The sequence below is a fragment of the Ursus arctos genome, unplaced genomic scaffold (genome assembly GCF_023065955.2).
Source record: "Ursus arctos isolate Adak ecotype North America unplaced genomic scaffold, UrsArc2.0 scaffold_10, whole genome shotgun sequence".
In the NCBI taxonomy this organism is placed as follows: domain Eukaryota; kingdom Metazoa; phylum Chordata; class Mammalia; order Carnivora; family Ursidae; genus Ursus; species Ursus arctos.
The window spans coordinates 35,440,453-35,465,226 of record NW_026622764.1 but is presented as its reverse complement, the minus strand read 5'-3'; the positions used below and the strand labels follow the sequence as shown (position 1 = coordinate 35,465,226).

General features: G+C 32.9%; 1 protein-coding gene across 2 annotated transcripts in view; it reads right to left on the bottom strand.

The window, feature by feature from the left end:
- KLHL1 (kelch like family member 1) overlaps positions 1 to 24,774 on the bottom strand; it is a 340,926-nt gene that overhangs the window by 61,514 nt on the left and 254,638 nt on the right. For both annotated transcript variants that reach the window (XM_026493388.4, XM_026493389.4), the window contains one exon: positions 23,469 to 23,693. In XM_026493388.4, the coding sequence (XP_026349173.2) occupies positions 23,469 to 23,693 (225 nt within the window). The remainder of the gene's footprint in view (positions 1 to 23,468; positions 23,694 to 24,774) is intronic.

The following is a 24,774-nucleotide window of genomic DNA, read 5'->3' as shown; positions in this document are numbered from 1 at the left end:
TAAAAAGTTTTTATTAATATTTTCTGTAACCAGTGACAGTGTACATTCATTTCACAGAGTTCTTTTTATTCAATATTTTTTCAACATTTTACTTTCTTTAACCATGTCTTTTAACCTGTTTTTATAGTAGACGATCAATTTTGAAAAAATAATTGCAAATATATTTACATCTAAAAGTTAGATCATCAAATGCACTCTGTGTTAGCAAATGTGTGTGTGTGTGTGTGTGTGTGTGTGTGTGTGTGTGTGTGTGTGTTTTGTTTCTAATATGAGCTAGCAATTTTTTAGGCACTAGTGGGCAGCTAAATAAAAATGAATATGACATAGTCTTATCTAAAAACTAGAGTCTAAATGTGGAGAAATGTGTAATTAAATAATCATGGTCTACAGTCATGGGTGCTATAATACACCCACTAGGTACCTGGAGCCAATGAGAGAGGATAATAGCATTGCAAAGTGTAGTAAAGGAAGACTTTACCTAGGAAATGACATTCGACCCATCTGTTACAGGATGAATAAGAATTCCTCAGTCACGGAAGAGAGGAAGGATCAGTCTGGGCAGAAGCAACACCTTGTGCTAAACACTTTTTTGAGTTTCCACCTTGGTATTTAATTTAGTGAGTGTGATAAATCTCGGGGTGTGGTAGCAGAGGGTAGTAGAGGTTAAGGCAGCGTGAGGCAAAGGCTAAATATGAATGTTGTTGAGGAGCTTGTTCTTTCTGTACAAGTGAATAAACAGTCAGATTTGTTTTTTTTGTTGTTGTTGTTTTGTTTTTTGTTTTGTTTTGTTGTATTTTGGGAAGTTAATTTTGGAATTAGGGAGAATTAATTGAAAGGCAAACTAAGATAAGTATTTCTCCTATACAACATAACAACATATGAGATCCTAATCATCTTATTTATCCAAGACTAAGTTTGTTATTTATGTAAGTATGTATGGCATAAGTAAATGTAAAACAAGTATATGATCTTAAGGGTGTTTTTTGGGAAGCTGTGATCGGTTTATCTCGCTGCTGTAATATCTGGTCATCAAGACAGTGCTAATCAGCTGCACTAGAAGCTGTCTGGCTCTAACCAACCTGTTCCTCTCTGCCTGTAAGTCTCCACATCAAAATTCCTGCAACTAATCAACACTGCACATTGATCTGACTCTACTACCTCTTCTATACCTTGAAGACTCCTGTTCTGTCTCGCCTGTTTGGTTATTGTAGCTTGTTCTCTCCGTCTTAGCTATTATTTGACATTGTGGGCTTTTAGCAACTTTCTAAGATAAGAGAAAACAAACAATCAAAAAGGAAGGCTCCTTATCTTCTGTATTTTATGACAACATTTTTAATCCATTGTCTTTAAATTGTCTTAAACAATGAGAAGCGACCGCCTCAATTTACTTTTAATTAATCACTTACTTTACCTTCCCATCATAAATCTTTTAGGGGGATGCAGACAGGTTGATATGCTTTCTATAAATTTCTAGATGTAAGAGCCAAGGTTACAGATCCCTCCTATAAACTTTTCTACTAACAGCCCTTGTCTATCATTTCATGCTTGCTTACATTGTAGCAGCAACTGACCTTTGTTATTACAGATTCATGTTAGTTGCTTCTAATCAAAACAGTTGTAAAAGTCTAAAATGAGAACCAGATATACTTTCTTCGCCAAGAGGGACCACTAGTGAAGGAATTTGGGTGCATAACTTTAGATCTCAGGGCTTCCTAAATGTTAAATTGAAGGATTATATATTATAAAATTATTTTAAGTGGATCCTGTTTAACAATGATAATGCTATAAAATGTTCCTTTTATTCCTTAACCAAATGATCACAATATGGAAATGTGTAAATCAAAATGTAAAGGTACGATTTCAAGACAGCAAATTCCATTAAGCTATTTTATAACTTGTATCCCTGTCAGTATTGCAAATCCTATACATAAATGTGTAAATCAGGTAAAATAATTGCATTAAGACTGGGATCCAAGGAATCCATCATTTTATTGTCCTGGACTTGTATAGTTCTAGCTGACACTAGGAAATGCTATTTTAAGAGGCAGCAGAGAAAAGCATGTTGACTTATTTACCATTTCCTGTCCTGCTATACCTACACAGCTGTATTCAATTAAATGGAAACAAATGAAAATAAACACAAACAAAATAAGGAATTGTAGAAGTTGAAAATAACTGCTCACAAGTCCCTGAAATGTCCTTTCTTATTGAATCCCCCCCCCCCTCATTCTGGCTGCAAACACATCATTCCATTAGAAAGTCTTAGGGAACATATGGCATGGTGCACTGGGTGTTATACGCAAATATTGAATCATGGAATATTGCATCAAAAACTGGGGATGTACTGTATGGTGACTAATATAACAAAATAAAAATTATTAAAAAAATATATTCTGCATAAAAAAAGAAAGAAAGAAAGAAAGTCGTAGGGATTTGCCCATTGCCTGAGAGTTAACTGATTGACATGGAAGTGTTTTCTAAGCTAGAACCTGAGCAAAGTATTAGTAAAAAATATCTCTTAAAGCATGGAGTTGGTTGCAAAAAGTTTTGAGTATCCTTATGCCAGAAAGTCAACTGCTTCAACTCTTTGAGCTTGTTTTCCAATCTATAACATAGTGATAATGTAGTACTTACCTCAAGGAGGTATTGTGAGAATTCAATGGGAAAATGTACTTAAAGTGCTTGGAAGGGATTTTAGCACTTAGATTTTTCTTTGTTTTTTAAAAAAGTGACTTTTAGTTTAATGTGATTTCATGTACTTCAGGTCAAAAATAATGTCAAGGTCAAAACTTTGTCTAGGAAGGAATAAAGAAAGGGTCTGGATTCACATGAGTCCAACTGCTTCTTGCATCATTTTTCTTATAATTTCCCCCCTTATTCTTCTTAATTATAAATTCTACCTGTAATATTGACATTTTACACTCAGCATCTCTAATGTTTGGCAATTATTTAAATTTAGCATCAAGTTACTGCTTGAGGATGTTGAATAATCAGTATGTTTTTGTCTGTCCTGATTTATGGAATATGCAACTGTTTATATTTGTCATGGTTGAGAGGAAAAATATGTCTCAATAATTATATTGATTGTGTTATCTATAGTTAACATGGTCTTAATGAAATATAAATATTTTATAATGGAGATAAAACAACATGATAGACTGTATTTTAGGGAAAAAAATGGGACTAATGTTTAAATAAAAAATAAAAACCCTAAAGAAAAAAAAACCCAAATTATAGATCAAGGTATTTGTCTTTTTACTAACAAATAGTGTGAGAATTTATACAGTCAACATGAAATAATGTACTGGTAACAATTTAAAGTTGTTTTATTCATAAAAAAATCCAGAAGTTTTAATTCCTCATTGTCTCCATGTTAGAATATGTCAGCAACCAGAGTACAATGGGTTTCTCATTTTTTTTTACTTTAGCCTTTATTGAGAGACCCATTAATTAATATCTGAATTATCCTTATGTAAATATCTGAATTATCCTTATGTAAAGTAACAATTGGGGAAATAGTTGCTATATTGTTAGCTTTTAAACTCTCTAATCAGAAGCTCAGATTCAAGTGTGGACTATTACACGACCATCAATCTATTTAATCTTAAAATGACTTATTTAAATACATTTCATAGACCTTTTCTGTCCTTTAGTGAAACAGCCTTTAAGATATGTGGACAAAGGAGGAATATTTTATAAGCACCTCTGCCCTCATATCAACAGTTACAGTGATTATAGAATGAGGTTATAAGATTATAATTATAATAGGTTATTCAGTCACCCGTTCAAGGTCAAGGACTTATTCAATTATAGCCAAATATAAGGATTATATTACCTAATTTAAACCACAATTCTAGCTATATTTCAGTACAAAATACTGTCCTTTATTTAGCCTAAAGTCAAGTAGTGAGTCTAGCTTTGCTTGTTTCTGCTTTATTTGCAAATAAGTATATGTGCATCAGAATTTGATTTGACACTACTTTTCATTGACACAGACAGTAAGCCTGTGGGGAAATTAATTATATTCCTCAACTACCTACAGCTACTGAAGGCTATGAATATCTACCAAAGAAATTCTGATACTTGTATTTCAAAGTTAGAGTATTTATATAAAATATATTATATATGTTACATACATGTATATGTGTTTATATTATATATTTATATATTTATATGTTTATATTATATATGTATAAATATATATATAAAATTAATTTGTATTGTCTCAGAGGCACTCATCATTTTGTGCCATTAACAAGCACACGTATTATGCAACACGATTTTTGTATCAAGGTAAATTTACTGTTACTATTTAAATTTGAGAGCATAATAATAAATATCTTTCTCATAGAAAAATTTTAAAAACATTGATAGTGTGATGTATCTTTTATAATAATGTACACATTTTATTTATAAGTCTAGTATTTTTTCTTATTAAATAGCCCCAAAAAGAAATTTTCCTAGACTTGAAGATCAACAACTACTAAATAAATGGGGCTTTTGTTACCTCACTAAGCCTGAAGCACTAAGACAGCAGGGTCATTTTTTCTTAAGATTTCATTTATTTGAGAGAGAGAGAGAAAGAGAGAGCAGGAGCAGGGGGAGGGGCAAAGGGAGAGGGTGAAGGAGAAGCAGATTCCCCACTGAGCACACAGCCCTATGCAGAGCTCCATCCCAGGACCCTGAGATTATGACCTGAGCCAATGTCAGACGTTTAACCAACTGAGCCACCCAGGTGCCCTGAGAGCGGGTCATTTTTGTTCACAGTTTTCTCTCTAGCACCCAGAGAAATATTCTTGGCAATATATTTGTTGAATTAATAAAATTTAGTCTGAAAGTTTTAATCTAATATAATCAAAATCAAGTTGAAATTAAATTATCTGTAAGTGCCTTACAGACTCACTATTAATAGCTAATTATTTTCTAAAAACATAAGTGAGGCAAATGGTTCTGTTGCAAAACTAAGAAAATGTTAACCTTCTTAAAAGAGTCCATACCAAATAAGGAAATAACTAGTTGAGTGCTCAAAAGGATAGTAACAAGCTAGAATTCCTCTTTTTAACATGCTTGGAGTCCTCCTAATAATTAGGTCTTTCAGACTAAGGATAAGGATTAAGAAGATGTGGTCCATACATACAATGGAATATTACTCAGCCATCAGAAAGAATGATTACACAACATTTGCTGCAACATGGACGGGACTGGAGGAGATTATGCTAAGTGAAATAAATCAAGCAGAGAAAGACAATTAGCATATGGTTTCACTCATTTATGGAACATAAGAAACAGGAAGATCGGTAGGAGAAGGAACGGAAGAATGAAGGGGGGTAAACAGAAGGGGAATGAACCATGAGAGACTGTGGACTCTGGGAAACAAACTGAGGGCTTCAGAGGGGAGGGGGGTGGGGGATTGGGATAGGCCGGTGATGGGTATTAAGGGGGGCACATATTGCAGGGTGCACTGGGTGTTATACGCAAGTAACGAATCATGGAACTTTACATCAAAAACTAGGGATGTACTGTATGGTGACTAACATAACATAATAAAAAATATTAAAAATAAATAAATAAATTTTAGGTAAAAAAAGGATTAATCATAATGTACTATTCTTCATAAAAATATATAAACTCAGATATATATATACATATATATATATATATATGGTTGCAAGAAGCATTAAAATGTCTAATTCAAAAAGGCTTTAATAAAATCTTGACATGAGAATACAAATACATGGTTACACAAGTATATGTATAAATATTGTGATCTATTTCAAAATCTTAAATATTAATATATTGTGTTTTTTGTATATTACATTAAAACAGTATTAATGATTCTGCATTTTACCATCCTTTAAGAATGTTAAATAGTACAGTCTGGCAAAATAATCAAAATGATTTCTGCTTTTCTCTTCCCTCCTCCCAAGCATAAAATGTAGTGTGAGTTAATATTTGCATTGCTCTTTTCTTTTACCCCAAGTTTAGTGTGAACCTAACTGGTTAAACAAAGCATAAATAGCCTATATCATTCTGTTCAATTGTGACACATGAATGCTATAATATTTTCTTGTGTATTAGCTTCCTAGAACCTACTACTTTTCAGAAATCATTTTACTGAGGACCCATGAGCTCTCTTTCATTGTAGGAAGAGGAATATCATTAAAGCCCCTTCCAAATTCTATTTGAACTCCTGCATTTAAAACGACCTTTTAACTGAAACAATCAGGAAAGAAAAGTTGCTAGGACATCATTTTTCATCTTTATTGTCTTTTGAGCAGAGGCTTCATGTCCTATGAAAATGTGAAATGTTTTTGGAAAGAACTTTTGTTTATATTAATTCTGATAATCTAATGCCCTTATCTGGGCAAAGAAAAAAAGTGCAATGCATTTTTATTTAAATCCTTTCCTGCGAGTGCCGAATGATGAAATCATTTAATGAAATTAACAGATAAATTGCTATTAAAGGCAGGAGTAGCTCCCATGCATGGCATTGCTAATGCACTCAAGCTTAAGTATTTGGTGTTTTGGAATGTTTATTATGTTACACAAATGACATCTAAAGAGGCAGAGTGAGATGACATTGTTGCCCAATTGTGGTAAGAGGTACTGGTGATTCAAAAGCTGGAACATGAAAGATTTATATTATATATGTCTAGTAAAAATAAATATTACAATGATACATAAACTATTAGTAACTCTCAGTATTGACACCTTAGATCTTATAGGGCACACATTTAATTAAAAATACTAATTCATTCAAAAATATTTGGTTTCCTATATGCGTGGCATCAGGTGCTTGACCACAGACCACAAAAACTGAGAACTATGTCCTTTTGGGGCTCACATTCTAGCAGGGGTGATCTGAATAAAGATATGAAGAAGGTTGATTTGATTTCACCTAAAAATAAAAAAAAAACAACATTGTCTTTACCTTCATAAGGAGACACTTCTTGGGTAATTTCCATGAAATTTGTTTTTTTCTGGATGCCTAAAGAATTATAGGACAAGGGTGTCCAACTCTTGATTTCGTATCGGGTCTGATCTCAGGGTTGTGAGATCGAGCCCTGCCTCATCTCTGCACTCAGCGTGGAGTCTGCTTGAGTTTCTCCCTCCCTCTCCCTCTGCCTCTACCCCCAAACCCCCCTCCCCACTCTCTCTCTCTCTTTCTCTCTCTCAAATAAATAAATAAATAAATCTTTAAGAATTACAGGACAAAAATTCGTACTATTCCATTAATAAAATGGCAAATAACATTTTTCTAGCATCACAACATCAGCTATGACAAAAGTATTTATAGTTTATCTCATAGCAGCTGTAAGTAATTCAGAAATCTCTAGATTTATATGCTTTAGAATTATTTTATCAGATCAGCCACTCAAATAAACATCATAAGCATGCATATCCACAGAATTTCAGTTGGATATTTATATAGTCATTTTAAATATTTTACACCTTAGTAAATGTATAGCCAGAAGGTATAGGTCATGATGCTTATAGCTTTTCTACTATATGAAAAAAGAAACCAATTTTTTATGAAATTAGAAACTGTATATACTCTTGAATGGGATATGAATTTATATGGAATAACCCCATCAGTAATCCCCATAAAAGGAAAAACATATCAAATTACATAATATATTGACTCTAGCAAAATATTGTCTTACAGTAAATGCTACTAACTGTGCTCATTGAGAAGGGATTTCCTGTGAGCTGATGAAGATGAAAATTCAGTGTCCCTTCCTAACCAGGCTCCTTCTGGGGCCCTGGAAGAGGCCCTAACAATGTATTCAGATGACAACTGGATTTCTCTTTCCTAAGGACAGTCTCATCATTACCACCACACCTGGTTCTGCTCCAGACTCGTCATATTTATTGTATAAAATAAACTTGATATATTCTAGAAATAGTAACACACAAATGGTCAGAATGAGGTAGAAAATCTATGCAAAAAGCACAGCAAAACAAAACGCAGATCTGTGAAGAATTCCAAACCAGGCTTTGCCACTAATGAGCTGTATGAACTTCAGCAAGCTACCTAATCTTTCTGGTCCTCCATTCTTTTCATTTGTAAAATTGAGGTTCTGGAGTAAATATCTTCTTATATCCTCTCTAAGTTTAAGTACCTATTAGTCCACATAATTTTTGGTTTAATTTGCTTTAGCATTTCATTACCACCTGCACATTGAGATGGAAACTATTAGGGCTGAAGGAATTTTTCTGTTAATCATAATTTTAACATGCATTTTACATTGAGCCTTAGAAGATTTGCATGGTCATTCAGGTTGAAAACATTGATGAAAAAAGTTAAAATGTAAACTAAAATTATCCCCCCAGATAAATCTACAAAAGCAAAAGCAAGCAATGAAATTAGCAGTCAAAACCAGAAAATAGGAACTGAAATGGTGAGCTTACTACAGTTGATTTAATATTTTTCCTTAATAGCTCTTTATCTCAGGTGGGATTCACCTGAGCAACTAGATTTTCCTCATGTTTTCTGGAAAACTGAATCTCATTTGTTTTCTATTGAATATGGAAAGAATATCACATGAATGTATAACTACTTTTTGAAATTTGGGCTGAATTCAAAGATATAAGGCTAACTAGGGACAAGAAATCACAGCAAAATAAATATCTTGTTCAGTTTCAAATTTCAATTGAAATATTATCATAGAATGAGATTATAGAGGTCATATTATGTATTCTCCCATATCTCTTATACTGCAGATTAAACATGAAATAGGGCACTTGTTATATTTTAAAATATATTAATAAGATACTGAACATCATTGAAATAATTTGTTTTCTAATAACCTTGTGATTTACTCTCCAAATATTCTATGCTTTCTTTTCACTTTTGTCTTGTTACAAATTTTACTTTGTTGGAGCGCCTGGCTGGCTCAGCTGGAAGTGCATGCAACTCTTTATTTCAGGGCTGTGAGTTCAAGCCCTACGTTAGGTGTAGAGATTACTTTTAAAAACGTTAAAACAGATTTTGCTTTGTTGACTGAAATGTATTTTTTCTTCTTCAATTTGCCTATTAATCCTTTATGGTTAAATTTAGGCATCACCTCTCTTTAGATACCTTTCCTAATTATCCATCCTGACTTAACACAGTATGATCATAGCACTCACTTATGGTACTTACAACATTTTATTTTAATTGTTTGTTAACTTTTCTGGTCTCCCCCATCAGTTATAAGATCCTTGATATAAGAAAATATCTTATTCATCTTTTCATTCTAACATGAGTATTATAATACATAGTGGTATAGTTTTATTGCTAGTTGAAGGATGGAATGATTGAACCAATGAACATTCTTGCACAAACCTTCCTCAGACTTAATTAGACTAAGTCTTCTAACCTTATCTTTAATTTAATACCTCATCTTATTATTAAAAAATGAAGGTGATTCCCGAAATAGATAAAATAGAGATGGATATATTTGATTAAAATGACATACTAAAGAAGATAGCAAAATAAGCAAAGAAATATAAAATAGAGCCAAATATGAGATTGCTACAAAACAGCATGCATATTTGTTACTTCTAGATGACAAACAATTCTATACTTTATAACATTTAACATACAAGGAAAATTCTAGTTAGTTGCATCATTTATGATATTTGGGGGATAAAATCTGACCAGTTGCTCAGGAAGAGAATATTAATACTGTGACTCAGATCAAACAGTTCTATTTCTCAACTTGTCTCATAAAGCGGAAACCGTTGGTATTCAGAATCAGATCTTAGTTTCCAGGGCCAGTGTTCTAGAATATCTGTGGGGCTTTACCATTTTATCAAAGCACAGTATAGTAAAAAGAATTCTGCCTACTCAGTCCACAAATCCTTAACACCACTGCAGAATTCAGTGTTTCGTATTTTTTAGTAAAATACAACGCCCGGTAAAATATAATTCTTGATTAAAAGAAGGGATATCCACAAATCTCAGAGGAATATGTTGAGGACCAGTGAAACATTTTGTGATACAAAATTTTACTTCTGGAAATGAGTAATTTAGTAAAAGATTATTACACAACAAACAGGGCACACATTCTCTGTGGCTGAATAAATAAGTTTTATTTGTAACTACTCTGTTACTAGTGTGTAAAATACTGAATGTAAATATTCCTTCATTCGTCTCTTTTTTACCCAGCATCCAATGGAATTCTTAGCACTAAAAAGTCTTTAATAAATATTTATTTGAACAAGAACATAACTCAGTGGAAAGACCAGGGAATATCTAACCTTAGAATTCAATAGGTAACAGGACCACAGAAGACTAAATATATAATGAGGATTTTGCTGATACTTAAAATTTATAAATCAGTGTATAAAATCCCATTCTGTTGAGAAGAGTCTTTAGTTTGCTGATGTTTCTTTTCCTTTTCATTCTTCCCTTCCTTTTTTTTTTTCCCTCTTTGTTGCTAGGATTACTAATGGTGTGTCTATGATATTTCTAAGAGGAACTGATAAAATTAGAGAAGTAGGTATAAAAGTTCTAAAGTATTATTAGAAATTTCACACGTCTGTATTGATACCACATTTGCATAAATAATAAGAAAGGCAACGTTATTATGATTTTCTGTTAGTTAAAGTTTCAAGTGTAAATGGAACAGTTATCAGCTCCAAAAACGTGTTTTTATGTCATATCCTGTTCAGAAATTTCACTATTTTATCAATCTGACAAGTACTGAAAATTGTGGGTCTGTGTATATATTTGTTTATATGTGTTTGAGTATGCGTACAAGAGAATACATTATCAAAAGAATTACATATTTTGTTTGCAATCCTAACTTACACCATTAGATATTTTTTCACAATACCATTCCTTGTATCTGGTGCATAAAACTGAGTGGGCAGTACTGAATTTTGTTTCCTTGTAAAATTTGCAAAACTTTGAAGGGAGAATAGTTTTAAAGAAACGTAGGCCCTCCAGTCTTGTGAGAAGTGCTATTTTTTAAGTAAAGGAGATATGAAGACAAACATATACTGAAATAATTTAAGAAACAGAGGTTGAGCTGAAGCAAGTATTCCTTTTATGACAATGAGAACTGACAGCTTAAAATGACATTTTCTAGTTTAATGGGTTGTATCACAAATAAATGCAAGGTTTTATTATGCTCATATTTTCTTCAGTCCACTCATTACTAGTTGTTATAAACATCGTTTCTAAAAGCCAAGGAAAATGCTGATAATAAATGTCACTTTAGGTTCTCTTTCTTTATATATACATTCAGGAATTTCATTAATTCAAATACTTAATATTGTTTTGAAAATATTCTTTAGTATTTTAATTTCAACATGACATTCTCCAGGCTGTGAGTGTTTCTAGATGCAGATAAGCAGTTCCCTCCTCCTTCCCCCGCCCGGCCCTCAGTTGGGAGCAGAGCATCCTGGGATTGCTTTAATAACTGCCCTCCGCTCAAGGATAACAAACCAGAAGTGGAGGCAGACTTCTTTGAAGCCACAAGAAGGAGGGCAATCCAGTGACACATCAGGACTGCCCAAATCTTGGCAGGTGGGAAACAGTCCTGTGTTTGCTTTTGGCAAAGAGATCATCTCATGGCCTCTTTTTTCCACGAGGCTGAGAATTGTTTGCACGCAGAACCGTTTATCCCCTACCTTTCCTGACAGCGAAGATCTTCGAATCCTAACACTAAAACATTTGTTCTTGAGACACTCCTTTTCCAAGGTCAAGTCTGTGAGAATGGATCTGGAGGTTCACGTCCTTACTGAAGTCAGCAGAACCAATAATGTCTGAAGATGCTTCCCCACCCCCCCGCCCTTCCTTCATACCTGAGTAATAGTTTGACTTAAGTGAGTTGAAAAGCTTTGCCCGTCAGAGGTCTGAAGTATGCTTTCATTATTGTCTAGCATCTAAGATTGATACTGAAAAGCCTGATTCCTGTCTGATTATCCTTCCGTTGTAGTTGACTCGGGTATCTCACTCCTATTTCATTGCTATTCATTCAGTGTTATTCTTGTTAGCTCAGGTTCACTTTTTCCCTCTTTGGCAGTTACTATAATCATCTCTTTGTCCTTGATATTCTGAAGTTTGATGCAGACAGACTGAACTTGCTCTTTCTCATTTTTCTAGTTACTTTCTGGGCTACTCATTTTTGAGGCCATGTGCTGTACTCAGAGAAAACATTTAAACAATTTCTTATTTTTCTCTCCCACTTTCTTGGTACTCTCTTAAAACTACCAGGGGTAAAATATTATACTCTCTTACTGTGGATTTTTATGTCAGCTATTTTCCCATAATTTTAATGTATTTCCTCTCATTGACTTTAAGAGATGACATCAACTTTATTTTTTTCTGTAAGTTTTATTTACATTTAATTTCAGCAAACATTTTAAATTTAAAGAGACACGTCTTATATTTTCTTTTCGCTCTCTCTCTCTCTCTCTTTTTATAACTGTTTGTTTCAAGAGTTAATATCTTATGGTTTCTGTTAGAGGATACCAAATGAATTTGTGCTCTTTTTATGTTTTTGGTTTTTTTTTTTTTTTGAAACAGAACTATATTTGGTTTTTCAGAGAATGTTGCATGTACATATATCTTTACCCTTCTCCTCTCTCCAAAATAGCCTAGGAATCTTGATAGTTTGTATATCTTAAAAATGAGGTAATAAGTTCCTACACCTCTACATGCATATAAGAGTTTCCTGTTAGGAAGACTGGATGGCAGACCACCCTACAATATGGGTAATCCTGCTAGATTACAGAGATTTTTTTTTTTCTCTGTAGTTCTAAACTGTATCATTCCAGTGGCATCAAAATCACTGATCTGCAAATAACAAACAATTCTAGCAGTATTTTCCCTTTTTTCACTCTTAGCACAATTCAAAAGTATATAGATGAATAGTGAAATAGCACAGAATGTATCCATCCATTATCATCTATTATCTATCTATCTATCTATCTATCTATCTATCTATCTATCTATCTATCATCTATCTATCTATCCTCTATCTATCATCTATCCATCACCTACCTGCTTATCTACTTATCTGTTTGTATCTATATCTAAATCTGTATCTATACATCTGTACTTCAAATCTAAAATATTTTGGTTGAATCATTCCTGAAAATCATCCTACAGGAATCTTCACAATTGATCAGTCGTGTTAAACACTCAGACACCAAATTCATATTTTTGTGTTGATATCTTATTTTGTATAGTTAAGGTGATAGGTGAATCTTAATTGATAAAATAAAGTGAAAATATAGTAAATAGAATATATTTATGTATTTTTTACTAATAAATAGAATATATGTATTACCATTTCCTTACATTGGTAACATGTTGTTTTAGAAAGATGATTTTGGAGTCAAAGAGGATTAGACTAAAATCACAAGTCTTTCTTGTAAGATAATGTGACATTAAGAAGTAAATTGATTATGCACAATTTTTTAATCTTTAAAATGGCAAAAAGAATGATTGTATTATAGGGGGGTTGTATTTAATCAGTTAACAAATGAATAGTAGACATTGGCCTTTTTCCCTCATTGCCCCAACATCTGAAGTCCCTTTAATTTTGTGGATATTCACACATATAAATATTCATAGGAAACAGGCCTTGTCTTCCACTATCGATGCCAATCAGTGGAGTTACTTCTTTTTCCTGATTCTGAAAAACTGAACCCTGTACCTATAAACTAAGCTTCACCAATAAGGTGCTCCTAATAGGAACTTTAAAACTAGAATGAACAAAGCAAAGAAGGAAAGTAAGACTTTTGTTTTGTTCTGTTTTTGCATTGGCAAAGGTTGCAGTAACATCTAGTTTCACGGGTGATGTGACTCAGCTACTTCACAGATCTAGAATAGATAGAAGCAGATGCCAGATGGGGCATCCAGTGCATTTCATGGAAACATCTTTGTCTTCACCAGACTTTCACAGGGATGTAATTTTAGTCTTGGATTGATGACCAAGTTTCTCTTGGCTTTAGCCAGGTTCCAAATTTTACCTGAGCATGTGCACAGCCCTGAACATGTACTTGACCTTCAATCAGTTTTCTAAGGTAAGCATTATGTTTCAACAGACTCCTTTTGCTCACTGATCAATCCATTTCTGTTTACGGTACCCATGTAAAAACAGTTCCTACATAATGACATCAGCAGGAATGGTAGACACCTTTGGCTGGTCACACCTTCACATATTTGCATTCCTAGCCCAGGCACCTTTACTCCCAGGTCTCTTTGTCTCAGGTCTTAGGAGAAGGTCTTCTTCAGGCGTCTCTGCCAAAGTCTCCTTATGGGGTAAGAAGAAGAAAACTTGCCTTTGTTGGGGCTCAGTGTGCATGTTGGACATATTCCCTTAACACTTTAATAGGCAGTTTACATCTGCCTTGTGAGCAACTCAACTAAGTTGTGAGACAGACTGCTGAGCGTAAAGGACCACCAGAAGGATAAACTCAAAGATATGCACACCTGGCACATCACAAATGGTCAAACACCAAAGACAGAATCTTGAAAATAGCAAAAGAGTAGCAACTTATAAAATACAGGGGATTCTCATTAAGATTAACAAGACTATCTTCATCAGATACCAAGGAGGCCAGAAGATAGTGGGATGGCATATTCAAAGTGCTAAAAGAAAAAGACTGTTAAGAATTTTATATTCTTAAAAAATAAAGGAGAAATGATATCATAAATCCAGGTTAAAAAATAAACAAACAGGGAATTTGTTTCCAGCAGACCTGTCCTACAGGAAATACTAAAAGGAGTCCTTCAGGCCAAAATGTAGACATTCTTAGACAGTAACAAAAATCCACATGAAGAAGAAAGAGCACTAATAAGGTAAATATTTTTAAAAAGTATAAATGTATTTTTTGTTTACAACTTTATTTTCTCCTGCCTTATTTAAAAGACAACTACACAAAGCAATAATTTTAGAACTGTGTTGATGAATATATAATTATAAACACGTAATTTGTATCACAATAATAATAAATATGTAGAAATTAAACACACTTTTAAATAATCGATGGGTCAAAGAAAATTTAAAAAATTAATAAGAATACTTTGAGAGGAATGAAAACAAAAAAGCAAAACACCAAAACTTATGGAGTGCACCTAAAGCATGGACATATATAGCTGTAAAAAATTAAGAAGGATCTCAAATCAATAACCTACTTTTACCATTAAGAAATAAAAAAAGAAGAGCAAACCAAATGCAAACAGAAAGAAAGGAATATAAACAAAAAATAGAATAAAAGCCAATAAAGTGGAGAATGGTAGAACAATAAAGAAAACCACAAAAATGGCAGTTGGTTCTTTGAAAATATCAATACAATTGACAAATCTTTAGGTAGACTGAACAAGAGAAAAAGAGCCAAGTGTCAAATTACTAAAAGCAGAAATAAAACAGGGAACATTACTTCCTACCTTACAGAAACAAAGTGGATTATAAGAGAATACTAGAAAGAATTGTATGTCAACATTTTAGATAATGTAATGAGATGGACAAATTCCTACAATGTCACCAACTAGAGACTGACTTGAGAAGAAATAGAAAATCTGAACATATCATTAAGAGTAAAGGGATTGATTAGTAATTCAAAAACTTGGTTTTACTGATGAATTCTATTAAATGTTTAAAGAACTAACACTAATCATTCACAAACTATTCCACAAAATAGAAGATAAATGAATACTTCCCAACTCATTTTATGAAGCCAGTATTACCTTGATATTCAAGCCAGACTAAGATATCACAAGAAAACTACAGACCAATATTCTTTATTGGTCTTTATTTATATAGATGAAAAATCTTTCACAAAACACTAGCGAACTAAATACAGAAACACACGGAAAGGATTATAGACTATGACCAAGTGAGATTTTTCTGAAAAAAATAAGGTGGATTAACATCTGAAAATCAATCAATGTAATACACTGTACAATTAGAATAACTGGAAAAAATCACATGGTCATTCTAATAGATGCAGGAAAAGCATTTGACAATATCTTTTATGATAAGACATTCAACTGACTAGGAATATAAGGGACTTTTCTTAACCTGATAAAGAGCATCCATACACACACACACACACAAATAATGGATAACATCATGTTTAATGGTGAATGACTGAAACCTTATCCCCCTAGTCTAAGAACAAGGCGACAATGTCGCCTCTTGTTATTTCTTATCAATATTGTGGTGGAGGTTTCATCTACGGCCAATAGGCAAAAAAGAGAAAAAAGACCATGTGATTTTTAAAAAGGAAATAAAAGCATTTTTCTTTGCAAACAACATGATTATATATTATATATATAATTACATGTATAATACATATATACATATAATATATATATATATATATATATATATATATATATATATAATCCTAAGAGGTTCATAAGAATACTAATCTAATAAAAATGTTCAGCAAGGTTTCAAGATACATATTCAATATGCAAATATAAGTTGTGTTTATATATACTAGTAATGGAATATCTGAAAATGAACATAGGAAAACAATTGCACTTATAATAACATCAAAAATAATAAACTATTTAGTAATAAATTTAGCAAAAGAAGTATAAGTAGACTTAAATAAACAGAATGATATCCAATGTCCACTGATGGGAAGACTTAGTATTGTTAAAGTGGCAATACTTAGAAACTGATCTACAGATTTAATGCAATCAATATCTGAATCCCTTACCTGAGAAACTGATCCTAAAATTTGTATGGAAATGCAAGAGAATCCAAATAGCAAAAAAAATCTTGAAAAAGAACAACAAAGTCAGAGGTCCCATACTGCCCACTTTCAAAATTTCAATCACTAGAAAATGGCAGCAATAAAGATAGTGTGGCACTGGCATAAGGACAGAAATAGAGATCAATGGAATCAATTTCATATTCCATAAATAAACCCTCACGTTTAAGTTCAATTGATTTTTGACAAGGTTACCAAGACAACTCAATGGGTCTTATGGTAATCCTATTTTTAAATATTTGAGGAACCTCCATCCTGTTTTCCAGAGTGGCTTTACCAGTTTGCATTCCCACCAACAGTGCATGAGGGTTCCTTTTTCTCCACATCCTGGCCAACACCTGTTTTTTCTTGTGTGGTTGATTTTGGCCATTCTGACAGGTGCAAGATGATATCTCATTGTGGTCTGATTTGCATTTCCCTGGTGATGAGTGATGTTGAGCATCTTTTCTGTGTCTGTTTTCTTTGGAGAAATGTCTGTTTATGTCTCCTGTCCATTTTTTAATGGATTATTTTGGTTTTTGATGTTGAGTTGTATGAGTTCTTTATATATTTTGGATATTAACCCCTTATTGGATATATCATTTGAAAATATCTTCTCCCATTTAGTTGGTTGTCTTTTTGTTTTGTTTTGTTGATGGCTTCCTTTAGACAAATACCATATTATTCCATTCATTTGTGGAATTTAAGAGATGAAACAAATGAACAAAGAAAAAAAGAGACAAAAAAACCCCCAGACTCTTACATAGAGAGAACAAATTGGTGGTTGCCTGAGGGGAGATGGCTGAGGGAATGGGGGAAATAGATGAAGGGGATTAAGAGTACACTTATCATGATGAGTACTGAGTAATGTATAGAATTGTTGAATCACTAAATTGTACACCTGAAACTAATATGACACTATATGTTAATTTTACTTGAATTAAAAACATAAATAAATATAAAATTAAATTTAAAAAAAGACAATTCAATGGGAAAGAAAGTTTTTGTTTTATTTTCTTTTTAAAAAATGCTGCTAGGACAATACACAAAAGAATGAAGTTGAACTGCTTCTATACATCATATACAAAAACTAACTAAAAATGAATCATATTCCTATATTTAAGTCCTAAAAATACAATACTTCCAAAAGAAAACACTGGCATATATTTTCATGACCATAGATTAGACAATATTTTCTTGGATATGATAAAGCATTAGAAATAAAAGAAAAAAAATTAAGTTGGACTTCATTAAGTTAATAATTTTTGTGTTTCAAAGGATAATATTAAGACAGAATAGAATGCATAGGGTGGGAGAAAATATCTGAAAATCCTATACGTAACAGAAGACATATTCAGAATAGATAAGGAATGAATAAATTCAACAATAAAAAAAATCCAAACAAAAAAAGGACAAAATATTTGAAAAGAGATTTCTCCAAAGAAATAAATGGCAATTAGCATATAAAAAGATTCTCAAAATTATTCACTAGAGAAATGCATATAAAACCACAGTGAGATACCACTCCATATATACTAGAATAATTGCAATCTAAAAGAAAAGGATAATACATGCTGGCGAGGATGTGGAGAAATTTGCACCCTCATACATTACTGAGGGGATAGAAAATGGTGCAACCATTCTGAAAACCAACTGGTTCCTTTAAAAGTAAAATATAGAGTTGCTATATGACTCAACAATTCCACTCTTATATATAGACCTAACTGAAAACATGTAGTATAGACAAAATCCATACATGAATATTCACAGCAGTTTTATTTTATTCATTATAGTCCAAAAGTGGAAACAATTCAAATGTTCTTCTGTTTCTGATATATATACATAACGTACGTAGTAAATTCTAACAATGAAATATTATTCAGCCATAAAAGAAATGAAGAACTGATACATGCTACAACATGGATGAACCTTGAAACATTATGCAATCCATGTAAAAGAAGCCATAAACAAAAGGCCACAAATTGTATGATTCTATTTATATGAAATGCCCAGAATAGGCAAATCCATAGAGACAGAAAGTAGATTAATTATTGCTAAAGGCTAGGAGGATGGGCAATGAAGAACAAGTGCTATTGGGTAGAGAGTTTCTTTTTACAATAATACAAATATTTTGGAATTTGATAGGGGTGATAGCTGTACAACTGTGAATGTACTCAAAAGCACTCAATTCTATACTTTAAAAGTTAACTTCAGGGGTGCCTGGGTGGTTCAGTCAGTTAAGTGTCTGCCTTCAGCTCAGTTCATGATCCCAGGGGCCTGGGATGGAGCCCCACATCTGGCTCCCTGCTCAGAGGGGAGCCTGCTTCTCCCTCTGCTCCTCCCCCTGCTCTTGCTCCCTCTTCCTCTCTCTCTCTTAAATAAATAAAATCTTTAAAGAAAAATAAAATAAAACTTAACTTTATGGGTTGTGACTTTTACCTCAATTGATAATTAAATAAAGTAAGAAAAAAACAAGTAAAGCAACCCCTACCATATATTTAATATACAACATGGTGCCTAGCATTTAGAAAATCAATAATAAACCATAGCTCTTAATCTTTATCAATTTCTCCTAAAAAGACATAATTGCAAACACTGTATTGTAGTAATGTCTTATTCAGTTTTATATAATATAAAATGTGGTGGAAAAAAGCATGATATCTAGAATTATGTGCTTCAAAGACATAAATGTCAAAATAAAAACTCTTAACATATTGAGAGAACTGTGGTCTTAATTAGTTTAATTCTCTAGGCAGATGCATTGCTCCCTTGACATCCAGACTTAATATGCATATAATTTTTCTATGTTATTTTATTCAGCAGAAGGAGCTTTCTTCATTTATTGAAAGCTATGAAATGTTTTTGGTCATATAATCATCTTTAGCAACCAAAGAACTCATGGGACTTTCTCAAAAAATAATGCAAGTTTTTGTTTTTCCTCTACAAATCAAGGGAGGAAAAAAGCTATATAGGTCAAAAATGTCTTGAATTTTTATTTTATATATACTTTTAAAATTTTACTTTAGCCTGTAACTTCTAGTCACTTGAAAGTATAAGATGGGATTACATAGTCAAATTTGTAATTTCACTGTGTACCACACAATAGGTACTGATTAACTATATAGCAAATAAAATGGGACATTCGAATTTCTGAACAAATAAAAAACTAGTACAGAAGGCTGTTGATTTATACTCAGACCCAATCCTGGGGATTGCCTGAAAGTGAGAGTCATGTGTGTTTTTGAAAAACAGACATGAGGACTATAAAAAATAATTAGAAAAACGGAAGTCAGTTGTGACTTACTAGTGAGACAAAAATTCATGGCACTTCACTGGGGGAATATCTTGGAGGAAACTTTGATCTGTATGTGCTCTTTTGATGTAGCCAAAGAAGAGCTACTGCATCTTACACACTGCTTGGCAGTGAAAGAGCAGCACCCATGAAGAGCTTGCCTTAATTGGCTGGATAATGTCAGGATGTCATCAGAGCCCAGCTTAGAGGAGGAACTATTAGCAGCTCTTGCTGGTTCAGAATTTTCTCTTCCTATCCAAGCTCCAATCCTATAGTTAGGGCATCACAGATGAAGAAAGGCTCAAGGACATGTGTGTGCAAATGAAAGTAATAGATGCATCCCAGGGGATTATGTGTTAGGAATTATAGCAGATAGGTTGAGCAGTCAGCTTGCAGGATCAGGGCTTCATACCCTGGCATAATTTCTCTCCCCACTCGTGAATATTTTGGGAGGACACAAAGAATGGTATATGCCTTAACTTCCATTCAATTAGCTAAAGTATCTGATATATTCATATGACTAAAAAATTACAGTTGAAAAATATATTTAAAATTACATGTTTTAGTAATTACAACTACTGTTAAATAGAATTAGAAGATAAGGAGAAAGAAAAAGAGGAAGAAAAAAATAGATATGAGGAAGAAGAAGAGGACAAAGAGGAGGAGAAACAGAAGGAGGAGAAAAGGACGACTAGCAGGAGAAAGAGAAGAGTAAGAGGAGAGCGAGCTGAAAGAAGAAAGATGATCACATATAAATAAAAAAGAATTAATTAAAGAGGCAGATAGAAATTTGAAATAGGCAATAATAAATAGCCTCACACAGATAAGGAGGGATATTAAGACCATGGAGAAAAAAGCAATTATAGTGAATTACCAAGTAGGAATAATGAGTATGTAAAAAACAAAATTAATTAAGATCAAGACATCAATATATGGGAGAAATACCATGATGCACACAGATTAAGAACAATTTGGAGCACTAGATAGTAAAATTAACCATCAGGAAGGGACAAAGGGAAACATATAAAATTAAACTTGAGAGATACGATAGATTAAATAAGAAATATAAACATCAATGTAATGGTAGTCCTTGAAGAAAGAAGGTAAATCAAAGATTGATGTATCATATTGAAGGAACAAGATTCTTAGGCCAAGGAGATTTATTGCATTTGAGTATGACACAGAATGATGAACTTCCTGAGAGTCAGCTGATGATAAGGAATGTGATTGATCATAAAGGAAACACTCAGCTTCATCAGAGAACACACATATGTCTTGTGTTACTATCAATCTGGCTTCAACTGATTGGACTTTAGATTGGCATCCAGGTTGAAGGCAGTTTTCTGTGTACTGGGCTTTGCTAGCAATCTATGAAGCACATTGAGATGAGAATTGTGTCCAGACATGATGCCTATCTACTAACTCAACAAGGTCAGATCTTGAAGAGTTTTGTAGTAGAGAATTTTTTAAGAACGGACAGGAAGCAATAACCAGTTGGGAGTAAAACAGAGAGGAAACCAGTGGCATGAGATATGGAGGAGAGATGATCCACTTGGTAACAGAAGTGAAGTAGAACAAAAAACACAAAGCAAGAGAGACCACGGTATGAAAATACTGACTACAGTTGCTTTCGGGTCACTAAAACTTGTGAGAAATGCTGCACTACATTTCAGATATCTGTGATACTTATTAGCTCATATAATTTGCTATGCAGCCTTACTTCCACATGGACCTTTACAATAAGCTCCTTAGCAAATATGAAAAACTAAAAAACATATCCAAGGTTACCATTTTGCCCAGCCTTGGTGCAGAAAAGACTAGAACCTGTGTGATAGTATTTTGAGGCAAACCATCACCTTGTGCACTTCAAACACTTAACACCACGTAAGATGTATTCTTGGTGAAATATTTTGAAGTATGTTCTCTTGGTATGCAAATAACCTAAATAATTGAACTTCAGCATACCTTGATAGAAAAGAATTGTCTAAAACAAAAAGGGAGAAGATATTAAATTCCAAAAATTCCAATCCAGAGTGCTTATTCTCTGTATTTCACTCAAACAGAAATAGGTAATTAGATAGCTAGATAATAAAAACAATACATACAACTTTCACATAGATATAAAAGCAAAAATCCTCCAATATATTTGAAAAAAATAATATAAGAAACCTTTTATACTCATGAATATTACCTGGGAAGAATCATGCTGTTCATGTTTTCCATATTATAATTGGGTTCCACGTGATTTAAATAAATTATATAGTTTTAAAGCACAGAAGTTTAGAGCTTGAAAAGGTCTCACACACTTATTACTATTCCTTAATTTAATAATGACTCATGTGAAGAAAAGGGAGGTAAACCAGAAGGTCAGAAAGGTAATTTGCTTTAGTTCGGAGATATTTTACTTATTTTTTTTTAAAGTTTTGCTTAGATAGATGATAGAGTAGACAAGAATGGGAAATGCAGTGCTGAAGACCTCAAAGTTGAACTATCATTAATATGTGTTTCTTAAATGATCTATAATTTTGCTTGCCTATGAATGTCTGAATCAGTGAATTTGCAATTAAACCTTGATATTGCTCTAATGTGTATATACTAAATATATGAAAGGCACTTAGTTGACTACCTGACATATTTCAGGTCTTCAAAAAAAGTAATTTGCACTTCTCTTTATAATCCCCATGATACAAAATACAAACTCAGAAACTGGTAGCCATTATTACATTCCTCTTTTTCAAATATTTGTATAGGACTTTAAAATTTACACAGTGATTTCATATTCACTATCATCATTAGATTTTTATCTACCTAGTAACTTTGAATTGGTGGCAAATCAGGAAACTGAGGGCTCAAAGTTTAAGTGCTGCCCTCAAGTCATGTCAATGTGGTAGCTTCGAGACTCACACCCAGATCTTCTGAATCCCAATATAGTTCTCCCCATCTCTAGGTTACTCGATAGTAGAAATCAGTTGAATCCTATATTATTGACCCCTGGTGCCAAATGAGATGTTACTCTTTCTCTAAACCTTTCCCGATAGCATTTTCAATTAATTACATGCAAAAGTATGGTTAGGCTTGTCTATCCAGCAATGTGGGAGTGAGCCACCTCAATTTTAAGTTTTTCTTTATGCACATTAACTATTTCTTCCTCTGGGCTGCATTACTCTTGCCTCTCCATGATAGTTACACTTTTTTTTTTCATATTTAACTTTATATAGTGTATGAATGTCAGGTTGTGAAAACTTTGAGGATAGCCTGAGGTTTACTTATTTTGGTATCTTTAACATCTTTCTCAACAGTTTAATGCACATTGATCAACACAGGAAAATGTCAAGAACTTAAAAATGCTCCAAAGAAGCCCAAAATTTACCTAAAGTTAATGCTAATTGATGACAGTATTACTATATTTTAACATACATTTTAACTATCAATAAATGTTCTAAAAATAATATCAATAAAGAGATCTTACCTAGACCATGTCTATGTGTTGACATTGGTGGTAAGACAGTCCAAGTCTTGGTTTTGGGATTGTAACATTCAACAGTGTTCAATGTCTTTAAGCCATCTCGACCTCCAATTACAAAGAGTTTGTCATCAATAACAGCCACACCAAATTGCAATCTCCTGCCGTTCATCATCCCTGCCTGGATCCACAAATTTGTTCTGAGGTCATATTTCTCTATGGTTGTAGCTCCTGATAAAACATAAATCAAATAGTTACCATTTACTACTAATCCAACATATAACCTGCCCAAGGCAATGTACAAATTAAGATGTGAGAACACTCCTGTCACATTTATTTTTCTTAAAGAAAATGTGGTAGAAAACCAAAGGGAGTAGTAATTTAACTACATTATTTTCTCTTGGCAGACACTAATGATCACAATAGACACACATCTATAATTTGTTTGAATTACAAAATGGTATCATGCTAAACTATTGATTCTGTCAGTAGATTTTACAACTTCTTTCTATCACTGTTTGCCATAAAAAAATAACATAATACTAGTATAATTTCTATATAATTCCTGTATAATTTCTGGAAGTGAAGATAAATGAATTTAATAAATCCTTTACCATGTTTCTTTTTAAATATTTTATGCCTTAAAATAACAAAACATTTTATTTTTAAAGATTTTATTTATTTATTTGAGAGAGAGAGAGAGAGAGAGAACATGCACAAGCAGGGGGAGGGGAAAAGGGAGAAAGAGAAGCAGGCTCCCTACTGAAAACAGAAGCCCTATGTGTGGCTCTATCCCAGGACCCTGAGATCACGACCTGTGCCGATCCCAGGACCCCAAGATCATGAGCTGAGCCGAAGGCAGATGCTTAACCAACTGAGCCACACAGGTGCCCCAAAATATCAAAACATTTTAAAAGTCAATTTGAAGTTACGTAAACAAATATCAGCTATGCTTTTTAAAATCTTCTTTTTGCATCTGGGGAATAGTTTAATATAATTTAGATATATAAAATGATTTTCTATCCTTATCAATCATGTTATAATCTCTAAATAAAATAGCTTATCTTTCCTAAAAGCTTTTTATACATCAATTTGAGAAATGCAATAAATCTGATAACAATATAGAAATTGAAAGAAGAAATAAGTTAAATGGCTGATTACATATGTTTTCATAGATTCACTTACACATTTCAATTAAAAATGTCTGCCTTGAACAAGTTCACAAATGTTTATATGACAAGATACAGCTAACAAACACTAATCCTGCTTTTCAGTGTTGGATCTTAATGTTCAGACTCACATTCACCAACGT